The sequence below is a fragment of the Macaca nemestrina genome, chromosome 1 (assembly GCF_043159975.1).
Source record: "Macaca nemestrina isolate mMacNem1 chromosome 1, mMacNem.hap1, whole genome shotgun sequence".
Taxonomy (NCBI): domain Eukaryota; kingdom Metazoa; phylum Chordata; class Mammalia; order Primates; family Cercopithecidae; genus Macaca; species Macaca nemestrina.
In genome coordinates this window covers 132,971,272-132,994,648 of record NC_092125.1, presented here as the reverse complement: position 1 = coordinate 132,994,648, position 23,377 = coordinate 132,971,272, and the positions used below count along the sequence as shown (strand labels likewise).

At 39.5% G+C, this 23,377-nt stretch overlaps 1 protein-coding gene across 9 annotated transcripts in view; it reads right to left on the bottom strand.

Moving 5' to 3' along the window:
• LOC105485459 (dihydrolipoamide branched chain transacylase E2) overlaps positions 1-23,328 on the bottom strand; it is a 97,896-nt gene extending 74,568 nt beyond the window's left edge. For 2 of the 9 annotated variants that reach the window (XM_071072825.1, XM_071072858.1), the window contains exons 1-3: positions 22,989-23,106; positions 22,233-22,401; positions 7,606-7,683 (exon numbers count right to left, since the gene is read on the bottom strand). In XM_071072825.1, the coding sequence (XP_070928926.1) occupies positions 7,606-7,683; positions 22,233-22,343 (189 nt within the window). In that variant the 5' untranslated portion in view covers positions 22,344-22,401; positions 22,989-23,106. Of the gene's footprint in view, positions 1-6,466; positions 6,908-7,214; positions 7,297-7,605; positions 7,684-22,232; positions 22,402-22,986; positions 23,107-23,192 lie in introns of those variants that run through there. The other 7 variants (XM_071072866.1, XM_071072894.1, XM_071072782.1 and 4 more) reach the window with 7 other exon arrangements.
• Positions 23,329-23,377: the final 49 nt, after the last annotated feature.

Below are 23,377 nucleotides of genomic sequence, written 5' to 3'. Positions count from 1 at the left end.
TGATAGCTTAAAACTAGAAGACAATGAAAGAATTCTCTTTCCCAAACATTTCCATTTTGTTTGTCCTTGCTTTCTCCTTCAGCTCCCATAATCCTGACTCTTGGTCAATAATCAAATCAAAGGAGTGAATCAACCTGTTTCATCAGACATAAAACTTAGGGACAATAAAGGAAAGTTTTGAAGTATATAGATCCACCTTCATTTAAATAAAATTGTTGATATTTTTAAAACGTTTGAAAGAAAATTAAACTATTAGAAGGTCTTACCTTCAACAACAACACAACTCCTGTTGAGCTATTCATGGGTCGGGGCAGCACAAACCACCAAGCTTAACATTTATCGAGTGCCTCCCAAGTGCTGAGTACTTTCAAAGCCTTTTCAGACAGACCAGGCACGGTGGCTCTTGCCTGTAATCCCAGCACTTTGGGAGGCTGAGGTGAGTGGATCGCTTGAGGTCAAGAGTTCAAGACCAGCCTAGCCAACATGACGAGACCCCCTCTTTACTAAAAATACAAAAATTAGCTGGACGTGGTGGCACACACCTGTAGTCCCAGCTACTCGTGAGGCTGAGGCACAAGAATCACTTGAACCTGGGAGGTGGAGGTTGCAATGAGCCAAGATCACACCACTGCACTTCAGCCTAGGTGACAGAGAGAGACCTTGTCTCCAAAAGAAAAATAGTCTTTTCAGACATCATCTTTTTTGTTGTTGTTTTTTATTTTGAGATGGAGTTTTGCTCTGTCACCCAGGCTGGAGTGCAGTGGCACAATCTCAGCTTACTGCAACCTCTGCCTCCTAGCTTCAAGCGATTCTTGTGCCTCAGCCTCCCAAGTAGCTGGGACTACAGGCATGTGCCACCATGTCCAGCTAAACTTTTTTTTTGTATTTTAGTAGAGATGGGGTTTCATTATGTTTCCCAGGGTGATCTCGAACTCCTCAGCTTAGGCAATCCGCCCACCTTGGCCTCTCAAAGTACTAGGATTACAGACATGAGTCATGATGCCCAACCCAGACATTTTTATATCTTACAATTTCCCTGTGGAACATACACGTTAACCCTCTTCAACACACAGGAAACTGATGGGAAAGGTGAAGTAATTTGTCCAAGGTCACACAGCAAATAAGTGGAACAATCAAGCTCTGAAGCTAAGTAAATTTGATGTCAAAGACCCTAGAAGCAGGAGAAATAATCCCTAATTTCAAAGAGTTTACAACCTATGTGAGAAAATAAACACACACACACACACACACACAAAAACATACTCAAGCATGGACATGCATGCTCTAACTTTTTGTAATAAGAGACATAACCTTCTTCAATATAATCCATAGGTTCACAAAAAAAAAAGAGGCACAGGCAGTAAGTGATAAAGGAGTTTAAGTAGGCCGGGCATGGTGGCTCACGCCTGTAATCTCATTGCACTCCAGCCTAGGCAACAAGAGCAAAACTCTGTCTCAAAAAAAAAAAAAAAAAAAGGAGTTTAAGTAAAGGGGTCTGGTGGGTTTTTTTTCACATTAGTGTGACCTGGGAAGGCTTCTTGGGGGAAGATTTAAGCTGCACTGTGCATAATAAGCCTCCATAATAAAAGAGCAGAAGGGCACTTTTAAGGCAGAGGAAACAGCATAAATAAACTACAGCAGAAATTTACTTAGCATATCTGCTGGGACACTGAGCAGCTTGATTTGGTTTGACCAAAGGTATAAAAGAGAGCAGTGGAAATAGCTCAAGGAGGAAATGGTTGATGACTATAATATCAGTATAAGGAGTTTGAGCTCATACATTATGGGTTATTGAAGAAAAAGGATTAGGATATTAGTAGTGGTTTACTGAATAGATTACAACAGATAAAATCTGGAGAGAAAGGGAGAAGTCAAGAAACTATTACATACCAAAATTATCAAAAAAGGATCTTTTTTTAAAAAAGAAACTATTACCATATTCCTCTCTTATCTCCTTATGGGCAGTAGACACGTTCAAGACCCCCCCCCCGAATACTGAATCCTACATATTCTACATATACCATGTTTTTCTTATACATACATACCTATGATAAAGTTTAATTTATAAATCAGACACAGTAAGAAAGTAATAACTAACATCATAAAATAGAAAAATTATGATAATATACTTTAATAAAGGTTTTATGAATGTGGTCTCTCTCTCAAAATATCTTACTATACTGTGCTCACCTATTTTCAGACTGCAGTCGACTATGGGTAACTGAGACCGCAAGTAAGAAGAAGAGAGTACTGTATAGTATCTGAAGGGAAGAGTACTGTGTAGTATCTGAGACGCAAAGCAACAGGCTCCTGACTGAGGTAATTAACAGTAGAAAAAGAAAAAAAGCAACAAAAGTACCATAGGCAGTATATGATTAATATAATAGTAATTGAATGGCTATGAGGAGAAGGCTAAAAGCACTGTGAAGTTGCTGAATAGACGGATTAACAGGCAAGAGGAAAGAGGAGAAAAAACAATTTTTCAAGCTAGAATTCTAAATTTTTTTTCTAGAAGCAGACTATTAGACTAGTAAATTATATTTTTAAATTTTCTTCAGAGACAGGGTTGGCAGGGCGCAGTGGCTCACACCTGTAATACCATCTCTAAAAATAATAATAAAATAAAGACAGCGTCTCACTTTTTTGCCCAGGATGGTCTTAAACTCCTGGGCTCAAGCAATCCTCCTGTCTCAGTCTCCCAGAATGCTAGGATTACAGGTGTGAGCCACCACACCCAGCTAGACTAGTAAATTAAGCATAAGGATTTAAACCTCCAATTTTAAAAAGGCATGCTTATAGAATTACCAGTTTTATATATTTTATATTTGAAGCAATTCTAAATTCATGTACGAACAATACTAAAGACACCTAATTCTATGGGGACCATCTGTACCAATTTGCCTGAGGTGACACCCAATTCACCCCTAGTAATTCAAGGCAATTATTAATAACACCATTTTCATTCTCAAATATATCCTGGTTGAACAACTACACATGTAGTCTAACTCTTAATGCAATTGTTTGACTAAAATAGGTCTTTCCTTGATTTTAAAAAATAATTCAGCCAGGTGTAGTGGCTCATGCCCGTAATCCCAACATTTTGGGAGGTCAAAGTGGAAGGATCACTTGAGCCCAGGAGTTCAAGACCATTCTGGGAAATGTAGTGAGACCTTGTTTACTAAAAATCAAAATAATTAGCCAGGTGTGGTGGTGAATGCCTGTAGTCCCAGCTACTTGGGAGGCTGAGGAAGGAGGACCACTTGAGCCCAGGAGGTCAAGGCTACAGTGAGCCAAGATCATGCCACCACACTCCAGCCTGGGCAACAGAGCAAGAACCTGTCTCAAAAATAATAATGAATAAAATAAAAAATTAGGCCAGGCACAGTGGCTCACGCCCATAATCCCAACACTTTGGGAGACTGAGGCAGGCAGATCACGAGGTCAAGAGATCAAGACCATCCTGGCCAACATGGTGAAACCCCATCTCTATTAAAAATACAAAAATTAGCTGGGCGTGGTGGCACGTGCCTGTAGTCCCAGCTACTCAGGAGGCTGAGGCAGCAGAATCGCTTGAACCCAGGAGGCGGAGGTTGCGTTGAGCTGATACTGCGCCACTGCATTCCAGCCTGGCAACAGAGTGAGACTCCGTCTCAAAAAATATAAAAATAAAAAATTAATAATTCAATATCACAACCAGGACAGAAAAACATAAAGGGAAATAAAACTATTCACCAAAGTAGCATATTAAGGAAATATTTAATAATAATTCAATAGGCAGCTGTTAAGCACTCCTAAAGTCAGACATTGTACTGGACTTGGAAATGCAAAGCTAAATAAGATGCAATATATAGTTCCTGAATTCAAATTGCTTACACTTTACTACAGGAAGACAGACACAACAGAAAAATTCCAAATGGCATGATTAATCAAGAGTCAAATGCATGATGTCCTAGGGAAATGTAAAACACAACATTATAAAGCTATTTTAATAATTTACTGCAGGGGTAAGAGCTGTTTTTGCTTACAACTTTTTACAAAAGTTTAAAAGCCTGACTTTTTTCTACTGAGTCGTTTAAAAAATATTTATGAGCACCTACAATGTGCCAGGCACTTGGGATTATACAGACAACAAAACAGATGCAATTTCTTCCCTTATAGAATGCACAGTCCAGTGAAAGGTAAAGGTAAACAGGTGATTATAACACGTGCTATAATGAAGGAAATAGAGTGTGTTAAGGGAACCTAGCTGGAGAAAGTTATGTTGAAGTAAGACCTGAGGGATGAGTAGGAGTAACCCAGGGGATGAGGGATGTTGCGATGCGGCCACCGGGGAGTAAGGCAAGAGTCTTTAAAGCAGAGGAAATACAAGTGCAAAGGTCTGGAGTAAAGGTCTGGAGTTGAGAGAGAAAGCACAGTGTGTGTGCAATTAACTCAAGTTGTTCAACAGAGTTCTAGTGTAGTTTAGTGTGTAATAAGGGTGGAGAAGTGTCAGAGTTGGGGGTAGGATGGGTAGGTTTTGGTAAGGAATGAGGTCTAAGAGACTAGAAAAGTCCAGATCATAAAATGCCTCATAGTCATTTGAATTTTGGACATTTTGCTGAAGGCAGTTTTAAGCAAGAAAATGACATTATCAAATGTCTCTTACTTTATAAGATCACTCTGGCTACACTATGGAGAATGGGTTGGAAAAATGACAAGACCACTGGAGGCATATAATCCAGTTAAGAAGGGCCAAGAAATCTCCAGTTGAGGGCAGGGTGAAAAAATCATGACTAGATTTCTTCAGAGAGAATTACAGGCTCAAATCAAGAGAAACTGGGCCAGGGCAGTGGCTCATGCCTGTAATCCCAGCACTTTGGGAGGCCAAGGTGGGAGGATGACCTGAGGTCAGGAATTCAAGACCAGCCTGGCCAACATGGCAAAACCCTGTCTCTACTAAAATTACAAAAATTAACCAGGCATGGCGGTGCGTGCCTGTAGTCCCAGCTACTTGGGTGGCTGAGGCAGGAGAATCGCTTGAACCCGGGAGGTGGAGGTTGCATTAAGCCGAGATTGAACCACTGCACTCCAGCCTGGGCAACAGATCAAGACTCCTCCCCAAAAAAACAAAAACAAAAACAAAAATTAAGAGACACTGGTTTGAGGGTTCAGTTCTAGAGCCTGGGGAGTCTGACCTGCTTTGAAGCTTTATGGCAGACATTGTGAGAAGACTAAAGACAAGCTTTTCTGCTGGGCATGATGGCTTACGCTGTAATCCCAGCACTTTGGGAGGCCAAGGCAGGTGGATCACTTGAGGTCAGGAGTTCGAGACCAGCCTGGCCAACATAGTGAAACCCCGTCTCTACCAAAAATACAAAAATTATCTGGGCATGATGGCATGTGCCTGTAGTCCCAGCTATTTGGGAGGCTGAGGCAGAAGAATCACTTGAACCTGGGAGGAGGAGGTTGCAGTGAGCCAAGATCGCACCACTACACTCTAGCCTGGGTGACAGAGAGAGACTCCATCTCAAAAAACAAAAAAAAAAGAAAGAAAAAAAGAAAAAAACAAACAAACAAAACACACAAGTGTTTCTAAGCTCCCTTGTGCTAGCAGTGGCCATGTAACACTGTTCTGGTCAATGAGACTGGAACCTCGTCCTCTTCCTCCTTCCTGCCTTGAACATAAAATAAGAAGTTGTAGCAGCCCTCTTGTAAACAGTAGGAAAAGGACAAATGAACTACTAGGGAAATGACGACATTGATAATCGTAAGCCACTGAACGCGAGCTGACATCTAATTGGGGATGCTCTGTATGCACGGATAATTTCCTGTTTATTGGTTGGGTTTTTAATTGCAGCTGGATAACATCACATACATATGAAACTGGAGATTTCCAGGACAGTAGGATATATGGGTTTGGAGTAGACCTGGTTGGAAGACTGGGGAACTTTTGAACTCATCAGCATAGATGGTAACTATATCCAAAGAGTGGATGGGATAACCCAGAAAGTGGGAAAAGTGCAGAGGGCCAAAGTCAGAGCCCTTTAGAAAGAGCAATATTTAAAAGGTGGGTAGGGAAAGAGGATATTAGGATGAAGTGGCCAAATATGAAGAAAGAATAATATTGGGAGACTGGTGTCACAGAAAACAAGAATGGAAAGCTCTAGAAAGAAGAGAGACCAATATATGTAAGTGTTGCTGAGAAGAGCTTTCTTCTCCTGGTTATCTCTTACTTATCCTTCTTAAATCTCAAGTCATACAGTATCCTCTGGGAACTCCTCTGACCCCCAAGTCCGCCATAGGTGTCTACTCCTGTGTGTTCCTGTAGTTCTAGGCACTTGTTCCATCACAGTACTTCTCATGCTGGCTTGTAATTTCTTAATATCTGTCTCCCTCTCCTTTGTCCTCCACCACAAGGTTGTAATCTCTTGAGAAGGAAGATATGATGTCTATTTCATATTTGTATCTCCAGTGCCTAACACAGTACCTGGTACATAGCAGGCTCTTGAAAGTTTTTGTAAGATCGGGGTCACCAAGGCAGGAACATCTAGGGAAAGGGAGAGGGGGCAGGAAGAAGAAACACTAAGCAAATAGGGTGAAATAATATCATTACCGGGATGTGTCAGTGCTTGGTGCTAAGACTGGGAGAAAGAGAGGGAAGTGCAGGGGAGACGGTGGTGGGTCACAGCCTTGGTGACAAAAGGGTAGGAATGGTATGTGGTGCGGACGTAGAAGTACAAGCCAAAAGAGTGCAACACAAGCCGCTCAGTTATTCGGAAGCAGGGCCCCCTGGTGATATTCTATAACTTGAACGGCCTCTTCCTCTACACATTGTAAATTCCTTGAGGGCAGGGGTTGTGTTACCAGTGTTTGGCATACTGTGGGTACGCAATAAATGCTAAACGAATATATCTCTGGATCCACAGCGCCTATCACCAATGCCTGGCATCTGGAAGGGGCTCAATGAAACGCCAGCTGGGCCTCGGTGTACAGATGAAGCCGGAGGACGGCTGAGTCGTTGCAGAAGCGCTTCCAGGTAAGGGGAGGGAGTGGGTCTCCACTCCAGACTAGTCGACTCGCTCCGTTCTCTGCCCTTTATTTTGCATGCATCCCTTCACCTCTCCATCACGCGTGCCCTGGACGCCTGGCACCGGAGGAGAAAGAAACACACCACTCCTGGATGACTCCGGACAAATCACTCCTTCCCGGCCTCAGATCTGCCCAAACCCGCTTACCAGCTTCCCCGCATTCCTGCTCCAGGTTCTCAGCATACGGACTGCAGCCATCTTACCCCGGAAATGACAGCTGCGCCGCAAACCCGAGAGACTCTCCGCGGCGCGACCTATCAGAAGATGGGAGACGCTCCTCCCCCTGGGCGACCAATAGGGAGGGAAGAAACGAGCCTCCCACCCAACAGCCAACCAGGGAGTAGGGCGGGGCCTGAGCTAAAGCCTAAGGTTGGGGACCCCGCGAGGAGGGAAAAGAGCCTGGGGGATGGAGGCGGGGCAGAGGGCAGCCCAAATTTAACACTGCTGTGTAAATACGGATGCACCAGAGATAATCTTTTTAGTGTATGTGATGGGGGAAATAGAGAGTGTTAAGGAAACACAAAGGAAAGGTACTTACCTCAAGAAAGTTATGTTGCAGTGGGACCTGAGGGATGAGGTAGAAAACATTCCTCTTCTTCATTTGTAATGCAACCGCCTGAAGTACAGAAAATAGAATATATCTATATGTTGTAGCAAGGCTCTGGACAACTAGTTGTTTCACAAGTCCATACAGCAGTACTTTCCAATGACTGCCTTTTTTTTTACTCCCATTTAGTGTTTTTGATTACCAAAATTGGCTAATCATTTTTTTTCATGAAAGATGAACATTACCTAATGTCTAAAATAAACATGTTACCATCTTTCTTTTTACAGATGCTGTCAGATGCAGCTAACTAACATACGCAATACATGTCACAGACATATGATCTTGATTTACTTGTCTCTTGAAGAAATGTCAAATTCGGGTCAAGTAGAACTGGTAAAGAAAAGATCAGAACTTTCTTTTAAAAGGCAATCTTCCTCAGAGCAACTAGGAAACCAATTTCTGGAAATGTCCAGGATGACATTAGACTGTTACTGCTTCTTACATGGGAATGAAAATCTGCACAGATGTCTAAGGAATTACAGAGAAAAAAACTAGAACAAATACATTTTAAATCCTCAACATTGAAGATTAGTGGTTATGAAACAAAATCTCAGGTATTTCACAACTTCATTGTTTAATATGACCCAAACACTTTTTCTTCTCATTTGCCATTTTATGTATTACACACCTACACACATACACACACAAAATCACTACAAACAATAAATCTTATTATCTTTTCTGTTTGTTTGTTTGTCAGAGATAGGGTCTCTTGGGCCAGGCGTGGTGGCTCATGCTCATAATTCCAGCACTTTGGGAGGCTGAGGCAGGCAAATGGCTTCAGCTCAGAAGTTCAAGATGGGATCTCGTTCAGCTCAGAAGTTCAAGATGGGATCTCAGAAGTTCAAGATGTTGCCAGGCTGGTCTCAAAGTCCTGGTCTCAAGTGGCGATCTTCCCATCTCAGCCTCCCAAAGTCCTAGGATTACAGGCATGAGTCACTGGGCCCAGCCTAAATAGTTATCTTTATCAGAAAATCTGGACTAGTCAAAAGAATTTCAAGTTTTTACATTTCCTTAAAAATGTTTATAGACATTATCAATGTATTTGATAATCCCACAAGCATGTGTTTGTATAAAAAGCAGTGGCAGTTGTACCTTTGAAGTGAATCATCTCCCTTCCAAGGTGCTGCTGTACAACTTTCTTCCCCCTGATTTCCTTTTTAACTATACCTGCTCCTCAGAAGATAACTAGTTTATTTTCCTTTACCGTCTTTTTATCTCAATGGATTCTTGCTTCTATATTCAGTATGTGTCCTTATCTTTCATTCCAGCATCTGGAAAGAAATACACCATCTATTCCCTAGTTAATTCTTTTATTCGAGTTTGAAAGCAACAAAGACCCCATTTCTTCTCTTTTTTTAAATTTAAAAATGACCAGTTATGACCCACCAATTCCACTCCTGGATAGCTATGTAAGAGAAATGACAACAGTGTTCACACAAAGACTTGTATAGGAATAATCATAACAGCATAATAGCTATTCTAGAAATAGCCCAGATGTCCAGTAACAGGTGAATAAACAAAATGTGGTACATCCATATACTGAAATATTATTCATCCTTAAAAATGACTGAATTAGCAATAATTGCTATGACATGGATGAATGTGAAAAAAATATTATGCTAAGTAAAAGAATGCAAGCACAAAAAGTCACGTATTACATGATTCCATTTCAATTAAATGTCCAGAAAATGTTGATTTATAGAGATGAAAAACAGATAGTTTTAGTTTATATTAATTACATAAGATTATATTAGTATTATTAATTAATAAGGTTAGAATTAGAAAACAAATTAGCCTGGGGCTAGAGGTGGAAGGGGTAGTGATTGCAGAGGCAAGAGAGATTTTTTGTGTGTGTGGTGATGAAAGTTTCCTCTTGCCAGTTTGTGGCAATGATTGCATAATTCAAAAATCTTTGAAGTATACACTTAAGACAAGTGAATTTTATGGTATGTAAAGTATACCATAATAAAGCTGTTAAAACTGTGTTACATGGAAGAATAATGAACATATGAATAAAAACAAATACATAAGGCTGGGCGCGGTGGCTCATGCCTGTAATCCCAGCATGTTGGGAGGCGGAGGTGGGTGATGAGGTCAGGCGTTCAAGGCCAGCCTGGCCAACATGGTGAAACCCCGTCTCTACTAAAAATACAAAAATTAGCCAGGAATGGTGGCACGTGCCTGTCGTTCTAGCTAATTGGGAGGCTGAGGCAGGAGAATTTCTTGAATGTGGGAGGCAGAGGAGGTTGCGGTGAGCTGAGATTGTGCCACTGCACTCCAGCCTGGGCAACAGAGCAAGACTCCATCTCAAAACAAAACAAAACAAATACATACATCACATAATAATATAACAAAAACTCTTGAACCTACCACTCAACTTTAAGAAATAGAACCTACGGAAAAACACATCATGTAGGTTGTCTAAAAATAAAATACATTCTAAACTACAAAAAAAGAAATAGAATCTTTCCTGTTAGTGAAGATCACTGTCTGCTCCTTCCTTTACCTCTCCCCTCCATAAGCGTTACCTTGAATTGTGTTTATCATTCCCTCGTTTCTTCTAGAATTGATCACATATACATATATGGATGGATGCCTAGCAACATATTATTTACTTTTGCCTGTTTTTGAGTCTCATAAAAATGGTATCAAACTATATATATCTTTCTGTAACTAGTGTTTCCGACATGATTTATTTATCCATTCTCTACTGAGTGGATATTTGTGCTGTTTCTAGTTCTTTGCTATTACCATCAGTGCTGTTATGAACATTCTTGATCATTACTCCTGGTGCATGTTCTAGAGTTTCTTTAGCACAATGCTTCTCAGACATAAATGAGCATTCATAGCAACTGGGTATCTTGTTAACATGCAGATTCTAATTCAGTAAATGTGGGTAGACCTGACATTCTGCATTTCTAACAAGCTCCAGGTGATACAAATGCTATTGGTTAGCCAACTACACTTTGATTAGTAAGCTCAGGATAAATACCTAAAAATTGAATTGTTGAAACGGGGATTATGTTTATCTTCAAGTTTACTCTAGATAATATGAAATTGCTTTCCAGCGTGATTGTACAAACTACATGCCTAGCTGCTGTATGTTTATTGTTCCTCATGTGATAGTCAGATTTAAAATCTTCCCCCAATTTAGTAATTATAAAATGGTATTGTAATCTTAATTTGAATTTCTCTGATTATTAATAAAGTTCAGCATGTTTCTACATGTTTATTAGCCATTCTTAGAGTGCTTGCTCAATTGTTGATATTTCGAAGATGGGTTGTCTATGTTACTTTCTATAAATGTGGGACAGAATAAGATGAAACAATTTATCCTTAAGGAAATGACTGTGGGACTGGTACGGTGGCTCTGTAATCCCAGCACTTTGGAAGGCCAAGGTGGGAGGATCGCGTGAGCTCAGGAGTTTGTGACCAGTTTGGGCAACATGGCAAAACCCCATCTCTACAAAAAATTAGCTGGGGGTGGTGGCGCGTGTCTGTAGTCCCAAGGGACTGAGGCGAGAGGATCACTTGAGCTCTGGAGCTCGAGGCTGCAGTGAGTTATGATTGCATCACTGCACTCCAGCCTAGACAACAGGGCAAGACCCTATCTCAAAAAAAAAAAAAAAAAAGAACATGACTGTGGCTTCATTAAATTGACACCCTGCTCTATTCTATTCTGGAATTCTCCAGAAAGAGTGAAGTTTACCAAAACGCAACATGCTAATTAATGAAGGTCTTAGATTACTTGTTTGGCTCCTGGGTGTGACTTGACTGGTATCTGAGGATGACCTTCTGAATTCTAAGTGGTCAGGAGATAAATGTAGCCTAGAGTCAGCCCCTGCATTGACCATTACCCCAAAATGTACCAACATGTGCTTGCCTGAGCTACTGTAGTTTAACTATTTATGAATTTTTTGTATTTCTTAGTAGAGACGGGGTTTCACCGTGTTAGCCAGGATGGTCTCGATCTCCTGACCTCGTGATCCACCCGTCTCGGCCTCCCAAAGTGCTGGGATTACAGGCTTGAGCCACCGCGCCTGGCCTGAGGACTTTTCATAGCTTAAGTATTTAAATGCCATTACTTATTTAGAAACTGTTTCAATATATGCTTAGTCAACCATGTTAATATAGACTTGTATGTATTGTATATAATATCGATATATATTTTGTTTAATATGGATAGTTTGTAGTGATTCATTAAGAGTTTGAATTATATATAGATCTGCCTCTTTTTTGCCTATCATGGGCAAGTTTCAGTTTTCTTATGTACAAGATGAGACTGACATTGATAATACCTTCCCTACCATCTTCAATACACTTTCAGGGATATTTTGAGGGATCAAAGGAATTCAAGTATCTTGATACTACTTTGCATGATGAAAGAGTCTATATAAATACAGTATTAATATATTGGATGACTCATCAAGAAGACAAATAACAAATGTTGGCAAGGGTATAGGGAAAATGAAACCCTTGTATGTACACTGTTGGTGGCAATACTTGTAAACTGGTACAGTTTCATGGCTGAACAATACTTCACTGTATGTATTCTTTATTTTTGCTTGTGAAAATAGAAGTTCCTCAAGAAATTAAAAATAGAACTACCATATGATTCAACAATTCCTCTGTGAGCATAAACCCAAGGGAAATGAAATCATTAAGTTGTAAAGGTATCTGTAGCATTATTCACAATAGCTAGGATATGCGAACAACCTAAGTGTCTATTGATGAATGCACCAACAAAGGAAGTGTGGTTTATGTAAAAAAGAAAAAAATTTAAAATAAAATAAAATGCTTGTCCATGCTTTTTGCCCATTTTCCCTCTATAATGTATCTTTTTCTTGTTGTTTAGTTTAGGAGTTCCTTATATATTCTGGATTCTTCTAATCCTTTTAATATACAGGTGTTGCTAATACTTTCTTCCAGTTTGTGACATGTCTTTGCCTGCTTTTTTGAAAGCGTCCTTTGATGCACAGAGTTCTTAATTTTAATGTAGTTAAAATATATTCATCTTGTCTTTTTTTGAGGCAAGGCTTCACTCTGTCACCCAGACTGGAATGCAGAGTCATAATTACAGCTCACTACAGCCTTGAACTCGTGGACTCCAGCAGTCCTCTTGCTTCTGCCTTCCTAGTAGCTGAGACTACAGGTGCACACCACCACATGCAACTAAGTTTTTTTAAAAATTGTTTTGTAGAGACGGGGTCTCACCATGCTGCCCAGGCTGGTCTCAAACTTGTGGGATCAAGCGATCCTCCCACCTTGGCCTCCCAAAATGCTGGAATTTCAGGCTTGAGCCACCGTTCACAGGCCAAAAGTATTTATCTTTTATTTATAATTAGTGCTTTTTATGTCTTGAGAAATACATCCCACCTGGTGCAGTAGCTGATGCCTGTAATCCCAACACTCTGGGAGGCCGAAGCAAGTGGATTGCTTGAGTCCAGGAGTTCAAGACCAGCCTGGGCAGCATGGCAAGACCCCATCTCTACAAAAAGTACAAAAATTAGCTAGGCGTGGTGGCACATGCCTGTAGTCTCAGCTACTCTGGAGGCTGAGGTGGGAGGATTGCTTGAGCTTGGGTGGTTGAAGCTACAGTGAGCCATAATTGTGCCACTGCACTCCAGCCTATGTGACAGAGCAAGACCCTGTCTCCAAAAATAAAAAAAGGAAAAAGAAATACTTTACAATCCAAAGGTCCTAAAGGTAGTGTGTTATATTTCCTTCACATGTCTTTTCTTTTGCAATTTTAAAAATTGAGATAGCAATCACATACCTTAAATTCACCCTTTAAAAGTGTAAAATTTAGTGATTTTTTGGTATATTAAAGTTCTGCAACTATTACCACTATCTAATTCCAGAACATTTACATCACCCCTCGCCAGAATAAACCTCACACCCATTAGCAATCACTTCCCATTCTGAATGTACCCCCACAGCCCTTGACAACCACTAATCTATACTGTCTCCATAAATCTGCCTATTCTAGACATTTCATATACCTGGAATGATACAATATGTGGTCTCTTGTGACTGGCTTCTTCAGTTAGCTTCTTTCACTTACGTTCTCAAGGTTCATCTATATTACAGCATGTATCGTATCAGTGCTTCATTGTTTTTCATGGCTGAACAATACTTCATTGTATGGATATACTTTATTTTTTGTTTATATACATATCAGTTGATAGGCATTGTTAAAAATAAAAATAAAAGTAGGCCAGGCATGGTGGCTCACACCTGTAATCTCAGCAGTTTGGGAGGCTGAGGCGGGAGAATCACTTGAGCCCAGGAGTTGGAGACCAGCCTGAGCAACATGGCGAAACCCTGTCTCTACCAAAAATATGAAAATCAGCAAAGCATGGTGGCATGTGCCTATAGTCTCAGCTACTCAGGAGGCAGAGGTGGGAGGATTGTGTGAGCCCCAGGAGGTCAAAGTTGCTGTGAGCCGTGATCACATCACTGCACTCCAGCCTGGGTAACAAAGTGAGACCCTGTCTCCTGTCTCAATAAACAAATAAAAATAGAGCCACAGTTTAGATCTCTGAAGGCCAAACCACCCAATGTAACTAAAACTTAATCCATCCTGATTTCCCCTAACCCTAAAGATAAACAAAACATAAAGGTAAGCTTTTTGTCTGTATCAGTATGATTTTATGAAATTAAACTAATCAGCTATGATAAATCAGCTTAAACAGCTCAACATGTCTTTAAAAAAATGACAGCCAGTCATGAAAAAAGTTACAATGTTGCTTCCTGTATGCTCTATAAACTGTGCTGTAATTGCTATAAAATGAGACCTGGCTGGGCTAGGTGGCTCATGCCTGTAATATCAGCAATTTTGGAGGCCAAAACAAGAATATTGCTTGAGGCCAGGAGTTCAAGACCAGCCTGGGCTGTTAACATAGCAAGACCCTGTTTCTATTTATATAAATTTAAATTTTTTTTAAAATTGAGACTTCATGCCATTTTCCAGTTTGAGGTCTCTCCAGTTTGCAAACTGTCTTGTATGCACAATGAACTCTTAAAGTTATAACTTGATCTATTTTGACATTTGTGTTGTTTCCACTTTTTGGATCATGAATAATGCTACCATGAACATTCATGTACAAGCTTGTGTGGGGACATGTTTTCATTTCTCTTTGGTGAATATCTAGGAGTAGAACTGCTATTTAGGTTACATGGTAATACTATGCTTAACTTTTTGAGGAACTGCCAGAATATTTTCAAAAGGGGCTGCAACATTACATTTGTACTAGCACAGTGTATGAAGGTTCTGGTTTCTTCACATCCTTACCAACAGTGGTTATTGCCTGTCTTTTTTATTACAGCCATCCTGGTGGATGAGAAGTAGTATTTCATGGTGATTTTGATTTGCATTCCCTTAATAATTAATGACACTGAGCAACTTTTCATGTGCTTATTGGCCATTTGTTTATCTTCTTTGCAGAAATGTCTATTTAAATCATTTGCTTGTGTCTTTTTGTTTATAACTTTTTTTTTTTTTTTTTTTTTGAGACAGGGTGGTCTTGCTCTGTCGTCCAGGCTGGAGTGCAGTGTTGCAATCATAGCTCACTGCAGCTTCCAGCTTGTGGGCTCATGCTCAAGCCGTCTTCCTGCCGCAGCCTCCCAAGTAGCTGGGAAGATAGGCACATGCTAACATGCCTGGCCAATTTATTATTTTTTGTAGAGGCAGGGTCTTACTATGTTGCCCAGGCTAGTCTTGAACTTCTGGGCCCAAATGACCCATGTGCCCAGGCTTTTGCTTAACTTTTAAGAGTTCTTTGTATATTCTGGATCCTAGACTCTTACCATACAAAAGATTTATCTATTTTTTTTTAATTGTTTAAAATTTTTTGTAGAGACAGGGGTCTCTCTATGGTGCTCAGGGTGGTCTCAAACTCCTGGCCCCAAGGGATTCTCCTGCCCTGGCCTCCCAAAATGCCAGGAATACAGGGATGAGCTACCACACCTGGCCCACATATATGATTTTAAAATATTTTATCCCATTCTGTGGTTTGTCCTCCCACTTTCTTCATGGTATCCTCTTGCTAATAAATTTGGTATAAACAAAAATAAAGATAAAATAGTCTCTGAAGCACAAAAGTTTTTAATTTTAATTAAATTGAAGTTCGATTTATCTAATTTTTTCTTTAGCTGCTTGGGCTTTTGGTATCATAACGCAGAAAAAAAATGGGCTAATCCAAAGTCATGACAAATTACATCTAAGTTTTATTCTAAGAGTTTTATACACACTTTCAGGTCTTACATTTAGGTCTCTGATCCATTTTGAGTTAATTTTTGTATATGGTGTGAAACACTTAAATCTTTAAATCATCTTGAAATTTTTTTTGTGTATGGTGTAAGATAGAAATTCAATTTCATTTTTTCCTCATAGTTAACCCATCATTCCAGGGCCATAAATGGGAGTTCCTCTTTTCCCACGAATCTGCCATAGAAAATCTGTCTCTGGGTTCTGAGTAGTCTATTTGTCTGTCACCATCTCAGTTTCACATGATCTTACTTGAGCTTTATAGTAATTCTGGATTTATATAGGACAAGTAGGCTCCACCTCATTCATTTGTAAGTTATTCCTGCCCTTTTGGTCTTTCATATAAATTTGAGAATCAGTATGTCAGGATCCTTTAAAAAGTCGTGGTATTCATTTGATTGGAATTTCATTGAAACGGTATTTTCAATAATATGTCTAAAGGTTCCTTTTGGGTTTTCTATGTAGGCAGTCACATCATTAAGGTGACATCATAACTAAGGTGTTGTTTTTGCCTGTCCTATCTTATGTCTTTTTTCTTTCTTGTAGACTCTGGTAGGACTTCTTCCATCTCTTTTAAAAAAGCCATAATAGTGGGCATTCTTATCTGGTTAATAATCTTAAAAGGGAGGAGCCTAATATTTTACTACTAAACATGATGTTTGCTTGACTCCCAGTAGGGCTGAAAAAAGAAACGAAATTTGCTGTTGAATTTTTGAGATGCCATTTGTTATGGTTTGGCTCTGTGTCCTCACCCAAATCTCATGTCAAGTTGTAATCCCCAAATGTCAGGGGAGGGACCAGGTAGGAGGTGATTGGATCATGGGGAAATCCCTTGCTGTTCTTGTGATAGTGTGTTCTCATGAGATCTGGTTGTTTAAAAGTGTGTGGCAATCCCCCTACCTTGCCCCCACCTCCTCTCTCTCTCTCCTACCACCATGTAAGTACATGCCTTGCTTCTCCTTTGCCTTCTGCTATGATTACAAGTTTTCTGAGGCCTCCCCAGTCATGCAGAACTGTGAGTCAATTAAATCTCTTTTCTTTATAAATTACCTAGTTTCAGGTAGTTCTTTATAGCAGTGTGAAAATGGACTAATATACCATTAGTAACACTAAGGCAGTTTTATCCCTAGGTTTGCTTGATTTTGTTTTATCAAAATGGATTTTTTTTCCCCAAAAACCTTTTTCTGCATCTATTGGTGTGATCTTAGGTTTTTGATACATCAGCATATTTTTCCAATTTTAAATTGATCTTCAATCCCAACTTGGTTACAATGTGTTGTATTTTACAAACATTGTTGAATTTGGTTGTAAATATTTTGACTGAGACTGGTGCATCTAAATTAAAAATAAAGTCGACCTATAATTTTTCTTCCCCAAGTTGTCTTTGGTTTTAGCATCAAGATCATACTAGCCTTATAAAATGAACTGGAGAGGTATATGTCTTTTTCATATTACCTGGGAGAGTTTATATGAATTCAGAATGGTCTGCTCCTAGAAAACTTGGTACATTTGGCCAGTAACACCCTCTGGACCACCTTCCTGCCTCACTATCCTCCTAACTATTAGTTCAGTTAAATTTAATAGTGATAGTACATATAGGGCTTTCTATTAATATTATGATACTTCTCCTTCCAGTTCTTTTAATCACGTTTTTAATTGTCTCATTTATGTCATAAAGTCTTAAAGTTTTTACAGTTTGTTTCAACCAAGATCCAGATTACTACCATCTTTTTTTTTTTTTTTTCATGCAATCTATTTGTTGAAGAAAATGGGTTTATTTCTTCTAGAGTCAGTTTTGCTAAGTGGTATTTTTCAATAAATTTGTATATGTCATCTAAATTTTCAAGTTAATTGGCAGAAAGTTGTACAGAGTATTCCCCTGCTTTAAACCAAATCTCTGTTGCATCTATACTTATGTGCTCTGTTTTCTAATATTGTTTATTTGCACCTTTTTTTCTTGATCAGTCTTGTCATTTTATCAGTTTTTAAAATAAAGAGTCAACTTTGTTTTGTAATTTTAAAATTTCTGCTTTAATATTTAATATCTCATCTTTCTTTGGATTTATATTCCAAATTTTTTTACTTTTTTTTTTTTTTTTTTGAGACGGAGTCTCATTCTGTTGCCCAGGCTGGAGTACAGTGGTGTGGTCTCGGCTCATCACAACCTCTGCCTCCCGGGTTCAAGCGATTCTCCTGCCTCAGCCTCCTGAGTAGCTGGGATTACAGGCACCTGCCACTACACCTGGCTAATTTTTGTATTTTTAGTAGAGATGGGGTTTCCCCATATTGGCTAGGCTGGTCTTGAACTCATGACCTCGTGATCTGCCTGCCTTAGCCTCCCAAAGTGCTGGGATTACAGGCATGAGCCACTGTACCCGGCTCCAGTTCTTTTAACTTCTTAAAAGTCATTTTACTCATTAATTTTCAGCCTTTCTCTTTTCATTTTTTTCGTTTTTGTTTGTTTTTGTTTGTCTGTTTGTTTTTTGTTTTTTTTTTTTTTGCGATGGAGTCTTGCTTTTTTGCCCAGGCTGGAGTGCACTGGTACAACCTTGGCTCACTGCAACCTCTACCGCCCAGATTCAAGCAATCCTCCCACCTCAGCCTCCCGAGTAGCTGGGACTACAGGTGTGCACCACCACACCCAGCTAATTTTTGTATTTTTAGTAGACACGGGGTTTTCCCACATTGGCCAGGCTGGTCTCAAACTCCTGACCTCAAGTGATCTGCCCACCTCAGCCTCCCAAAGTGCTAGGATTACAGGCATGAGCCACTGTACTTGGCCCTTTCTCTTTTTCTAATAGTAATATTTAGTGACATAAACTTCTGTTAATTATGTACTAGTTTCATTACATTCATAGATTTTGATTCATAGAACTTTCACTCTTGTTTAAGTATTTTTATAATTTTCTATTATTTATTCTTTTATCCACGTATTATATAGAAGTGTTATACATTTTTTTAGTTGTTGTTTTAGTTGTCTTTTTAAGAATTAATTTCTAACATAATTGCCATTTTGGTCAGGGAAAAAACTGTATGATACAAAATCTTTGGTTTTTTTTTTTTAAACTTGCTTTATAGCTTTGTCTTTTTTTTTTTTTTTTTTTTGAGACAGGGTGTCACTTTGTCACCCAGGCTGTACTGCAGTGTCATGGTCATGGTTCACCGCAGCCTCAACCTCAACCTCCTGGGCTTGTGATCCTCCCACCTCAGCCTCCCAAGCAGCTGCAACCACAGGTGCATGCCATCACACCTGGCTAATTTTTTTGTGATTTTTGTAGAGACAGGGTCTCACTATGTTGCTCAGGCTGGTCTTGAACTCCTGGGCTCAAGTGATTATCCTGCCTTGGCCTCCCAAAGTGCTAGGATTATAGGCCACTTAACCTTGTCATTCTTTATAAAAATTTCATGAGTTCTGGAGGAAAACATGTAATACAAAATAATTGAAGGTTTTATATATATATATATGTAAATGACCAATTATGTATGTATATAATTGCCCTTAGATCAAGTTTATTAGTTGTTTTATTAGTTGTCTTGTCTTTCCTAAATTTTCATTTGCTTGATCTATAAATAATTGAGCTAAAATTTCACAATATGGTAGTGGATTTACCAGTTTCTTCAATTTCTGACTTACATACTTTGAAGCTATTTATTATACACAAAGGTTTGAATAACTATTTTCCTGGGGAACGCAATTTTTATTATTTTGTAGTGACTGTTTTTGGTCAACGATAATGCTTTTTGTATTAAAGTCTAATTTAATACAAAATATAGGTATACCACTAATATAGGTATACCACCTTTCTTTTTGTTGGCATTTATATGGTGTATCTTTTCCATCTTTTTATTTGCAACCCCTCACCATCCTTAATGTTTTTGGTGCATCTCGTGTAAATGGCACATTTTTTTCAACCAATCTCTGGCTTTTTCATTTTGTAAATTTGTGGGTATGTGTCTTCCAACAATCTCTGGCTTTTCATCAGCAAGTGTATTTACTTTCATTGCTACTATTGATACATATTAATTTATTTATACCTTGTTACTTTAGTGTTTTCTTTTCATTTTTTTTTTTAAATGCTCATTATGGTATTAGGTTTTTGTTCATTTAATCTGTATTTTCCCGTTAGCCCATTTTTTCCTTTGGCTGGATTAGAAGTTATACACTTACATGGTTATCCTTGAAACTTTACCTTGTGTACTTATATTAAAGTCTTGAATTATGTCAACTCTATTAATTGATATCCTAACTGCAAAGAGAGACCTTAGAATTCTTTGTCATCCACCTCTCATCTTACATACTTTTGTTGTCTGGTGTTATTTCATGTGATGTTTGCTTAGATTCAACTATGTGTTTACATTTTCTTTGCCCATCACTTCTTCTTAGACTCTCCTTCTGAAGTAATTTTTCTTTCTGAAGTACATCCTTTAGAAGTTCCTTTAGAAAGTGTAGATAGATGTTAAATTCATTTTCCATGTATCTGGAAATTATTTTATTTCTATACTTTAATTCTTGAAAGATGATTTTGCTGAGTACCCAATTCTAGGTTGAAGGTTATTTTCTGTCAGCATTCTGAATATACAATTCTACTCTTTCTGACTTCCATTGTTTTATTGAGGAATCAGTTATTGGTCTGTCATTTGTCATTAAAATAACCCAGGATTTAACCCAACTCTGCCACTTTATTGTTCTGTCATCTTGGCATGTCACTTCCAATTCCCTAGGCCTCAGTCTTTTGTTGACCAAAGAGAGATAAGAACACCAAACTCACAGCTTTGTTATGAACATTAAGACAGATCATGTATATGAAGGCACTACATAAGTGCTTATTATTACCACAGTGAGCTCATCTCTACATTATATTACTGTCTTGTTCTTTTTCCCCTACCACTGGAAGTAGTTAGAATGGGGCAAATGGGTCATAGCAAGGAATTCATAGCCAAAATTAGAAATAAAAAGGCAAGGCTTCTTCTGGGAAGGTTAAGTTTCTGTAATAGGACTCAAAGATGTGTTGTGGGAAGTCAGGGACCCTGAAAAGAGGGACCGGCTGGAGCCACAGCAGAGGAACAAAAATTGTGAAGATTTCATGGACCTTTATAAGTTTCCAAATAGTACTTTTATAATTTCTTATGCCTGTCTTTACTTTAATCTCTTAATCCTGTTATCTTCGTAAGCTAAGGAGGTACATCACCTCAGGACCACTGTGATAATTGTGTTAACTGTACAAATCGATTGTAAAACATATGTGTTTGAACAATATGAAATCAGTGCACCTTGAAAAAGAACAGAATAACAGCGATTTTTAGGGAACAAGGGAAGACATCCATAAGGTCTGCCTGCCTGAGGGGTTGGGCAAAAAGAACCATATTTTTCTTCTTGCAGAGAGCCATAAATGGATGTGCAAGTAGGAGAGATATTGCTAAATTCTTTTCCTAGCAAGGAATATTAATATCAGTACCCTGGGAAAGGAATGCATTCCTGGGGGGAGGTCTATAAATGGCCACTCTAGGAATGTCTGTCTTATGCAGTTGAGATAAGGACTGTGATATGCCCTGGTCTCCTGCAGTACCTTCAGGCTTACTAGGGTGGGGAAAAACTCTGCCCTGGTAAATTTGTGGTCAGACCAGTTCTCTGCTCTTGAACCCTGTTTTCTGTTAAGATATTTATCAAGACAATACATGCACCACTGAACATAGACCCTTATCAGCAGTTCTGCTTTTGCCCTTTGCCTTGTGATCTTTGTTGGACCCTTAACAGTAGTTCTGCTTTTGCCTTTTGTCCTGTTCCCTCAGAAGGATGTGATCTTCGCTAGGCCCTTACTAGTAGTTCTGCTTTTTGCCTTTTGAAGCATGTGATCTTTGTACCTACTCCCTGTTCTTACACTCCTTCCCCTTTTGAAACCCTTAATAAAAACTTGCTGGTCTGAGACTCAGGTGGGCATCACGGTCCTACCAATATGTGATGTCACCCTCAGTGGCCCAGCTGTAAAATTCATCTCTTTATACGGTCTCTCTTTATTTCTCAGTTGGCCGACACTTATGGAAAATAGAAAGAACCTACGTTGAAATATTGGGGGCGGGTTTCCCCAATAAAGATGTCAGATGGGGTACAGCTTTTTAATATTCCATCCCTACCATCATTCCCTTACTTCAACTTCTCATTATCTCTTGCTGGATAATTGCATCATTGGTGTTTCTCCCTTCAGGCTCTTAAGCCTCTTATTTACCCTCCTCATACTGCCAAAGCCTGCATTCTAAAATGCAAATTTATTACTTCTGTGATTAATACCTTATGGCAAATTCCAGATTTGGTTAAGTACATAGTCTGTGTGTTCCCTAAAACATTCTCTGTCGCAAAGCAGCACAGTGTTGGTGTGCACATCAGACCACCCAGGTTCATATCTTAGTCTTCTAGTTAAAATTGTGTGACCTTGTAGCAAATAGTTTAACACAGGAAGCTGTAAAACAGTAAAAACAGTAAGTACTTTATCACGATGTGAACGCATGCAGTGCACAACACCTAAGTGCTCAATAAATGTTGCCTGTTATTGTTAGAGAATATTATTAATATATTGTAATTGTCCCCATAATAAACTGTAAATAGATACAGTACATGTTAATTATTATTATTGAGGATGACATTGTAATTGATTACGTCTCAGTCTCTCCATTATACCTCCAATAACTTCGGGGGTAGACGCTGACTTACTCTTTTTGCTTCCCTAGAGGTTTACATGTTATTTGGTACTCAATTATGTAGGAACTGAGCCACAGGCAGAACCGAGAAGCTGGCTGTTGCTTCTGCCCTCGCCTGAGGTGAATTGTCAGCTGCACTGTTCCTCGGAGTCAAGGGCTCACCCTCACTCTCAAGCAAAATGGCATAACTTTGGCTTTTCAGAGTATTGAACTAGTGATTCTGCCTTGCCTGCCCCTCAAATAAATGGTGTGTCACCCTAGAAACAAAGATAACACACTCTGCATACACAAACACGCACTCAGCGAGGAACGAAAGGTTAAGACTATCAATGGAACAGGGCGCACACACTTCGAGAGACAGGTACAGTGAAAGCCAACCAGAGAGAAGGTGGTCGGTGCATCGCAGGGTCCCGATCTTTCTTGCATCTTCAGCTCTAAAAGTCGGCATCTCGGGGTATGCCAGCGTCCTCGAGAAAACAGATATAAACACATATTTACCCGCAAAACAGAGATAAAGCACAAGCCTGCGGGATAACTGGCGGAATTATCTTACAGTTGAGACTTTCTGCAACCTGCAGATTTTGCTGTGTCCAAGGCACAAGTCTTTCAGGGCTCCTGCGCACCTCAGCGACAGTCACCTCACCTCTCCGGCAGCTTCCTCGCCCTGACCGCGGCGTTCCCAGCGCGGCGCCTTTAAGCCGAACTATGCGCATGCGCACCCACTGCAGACCTGGGCGA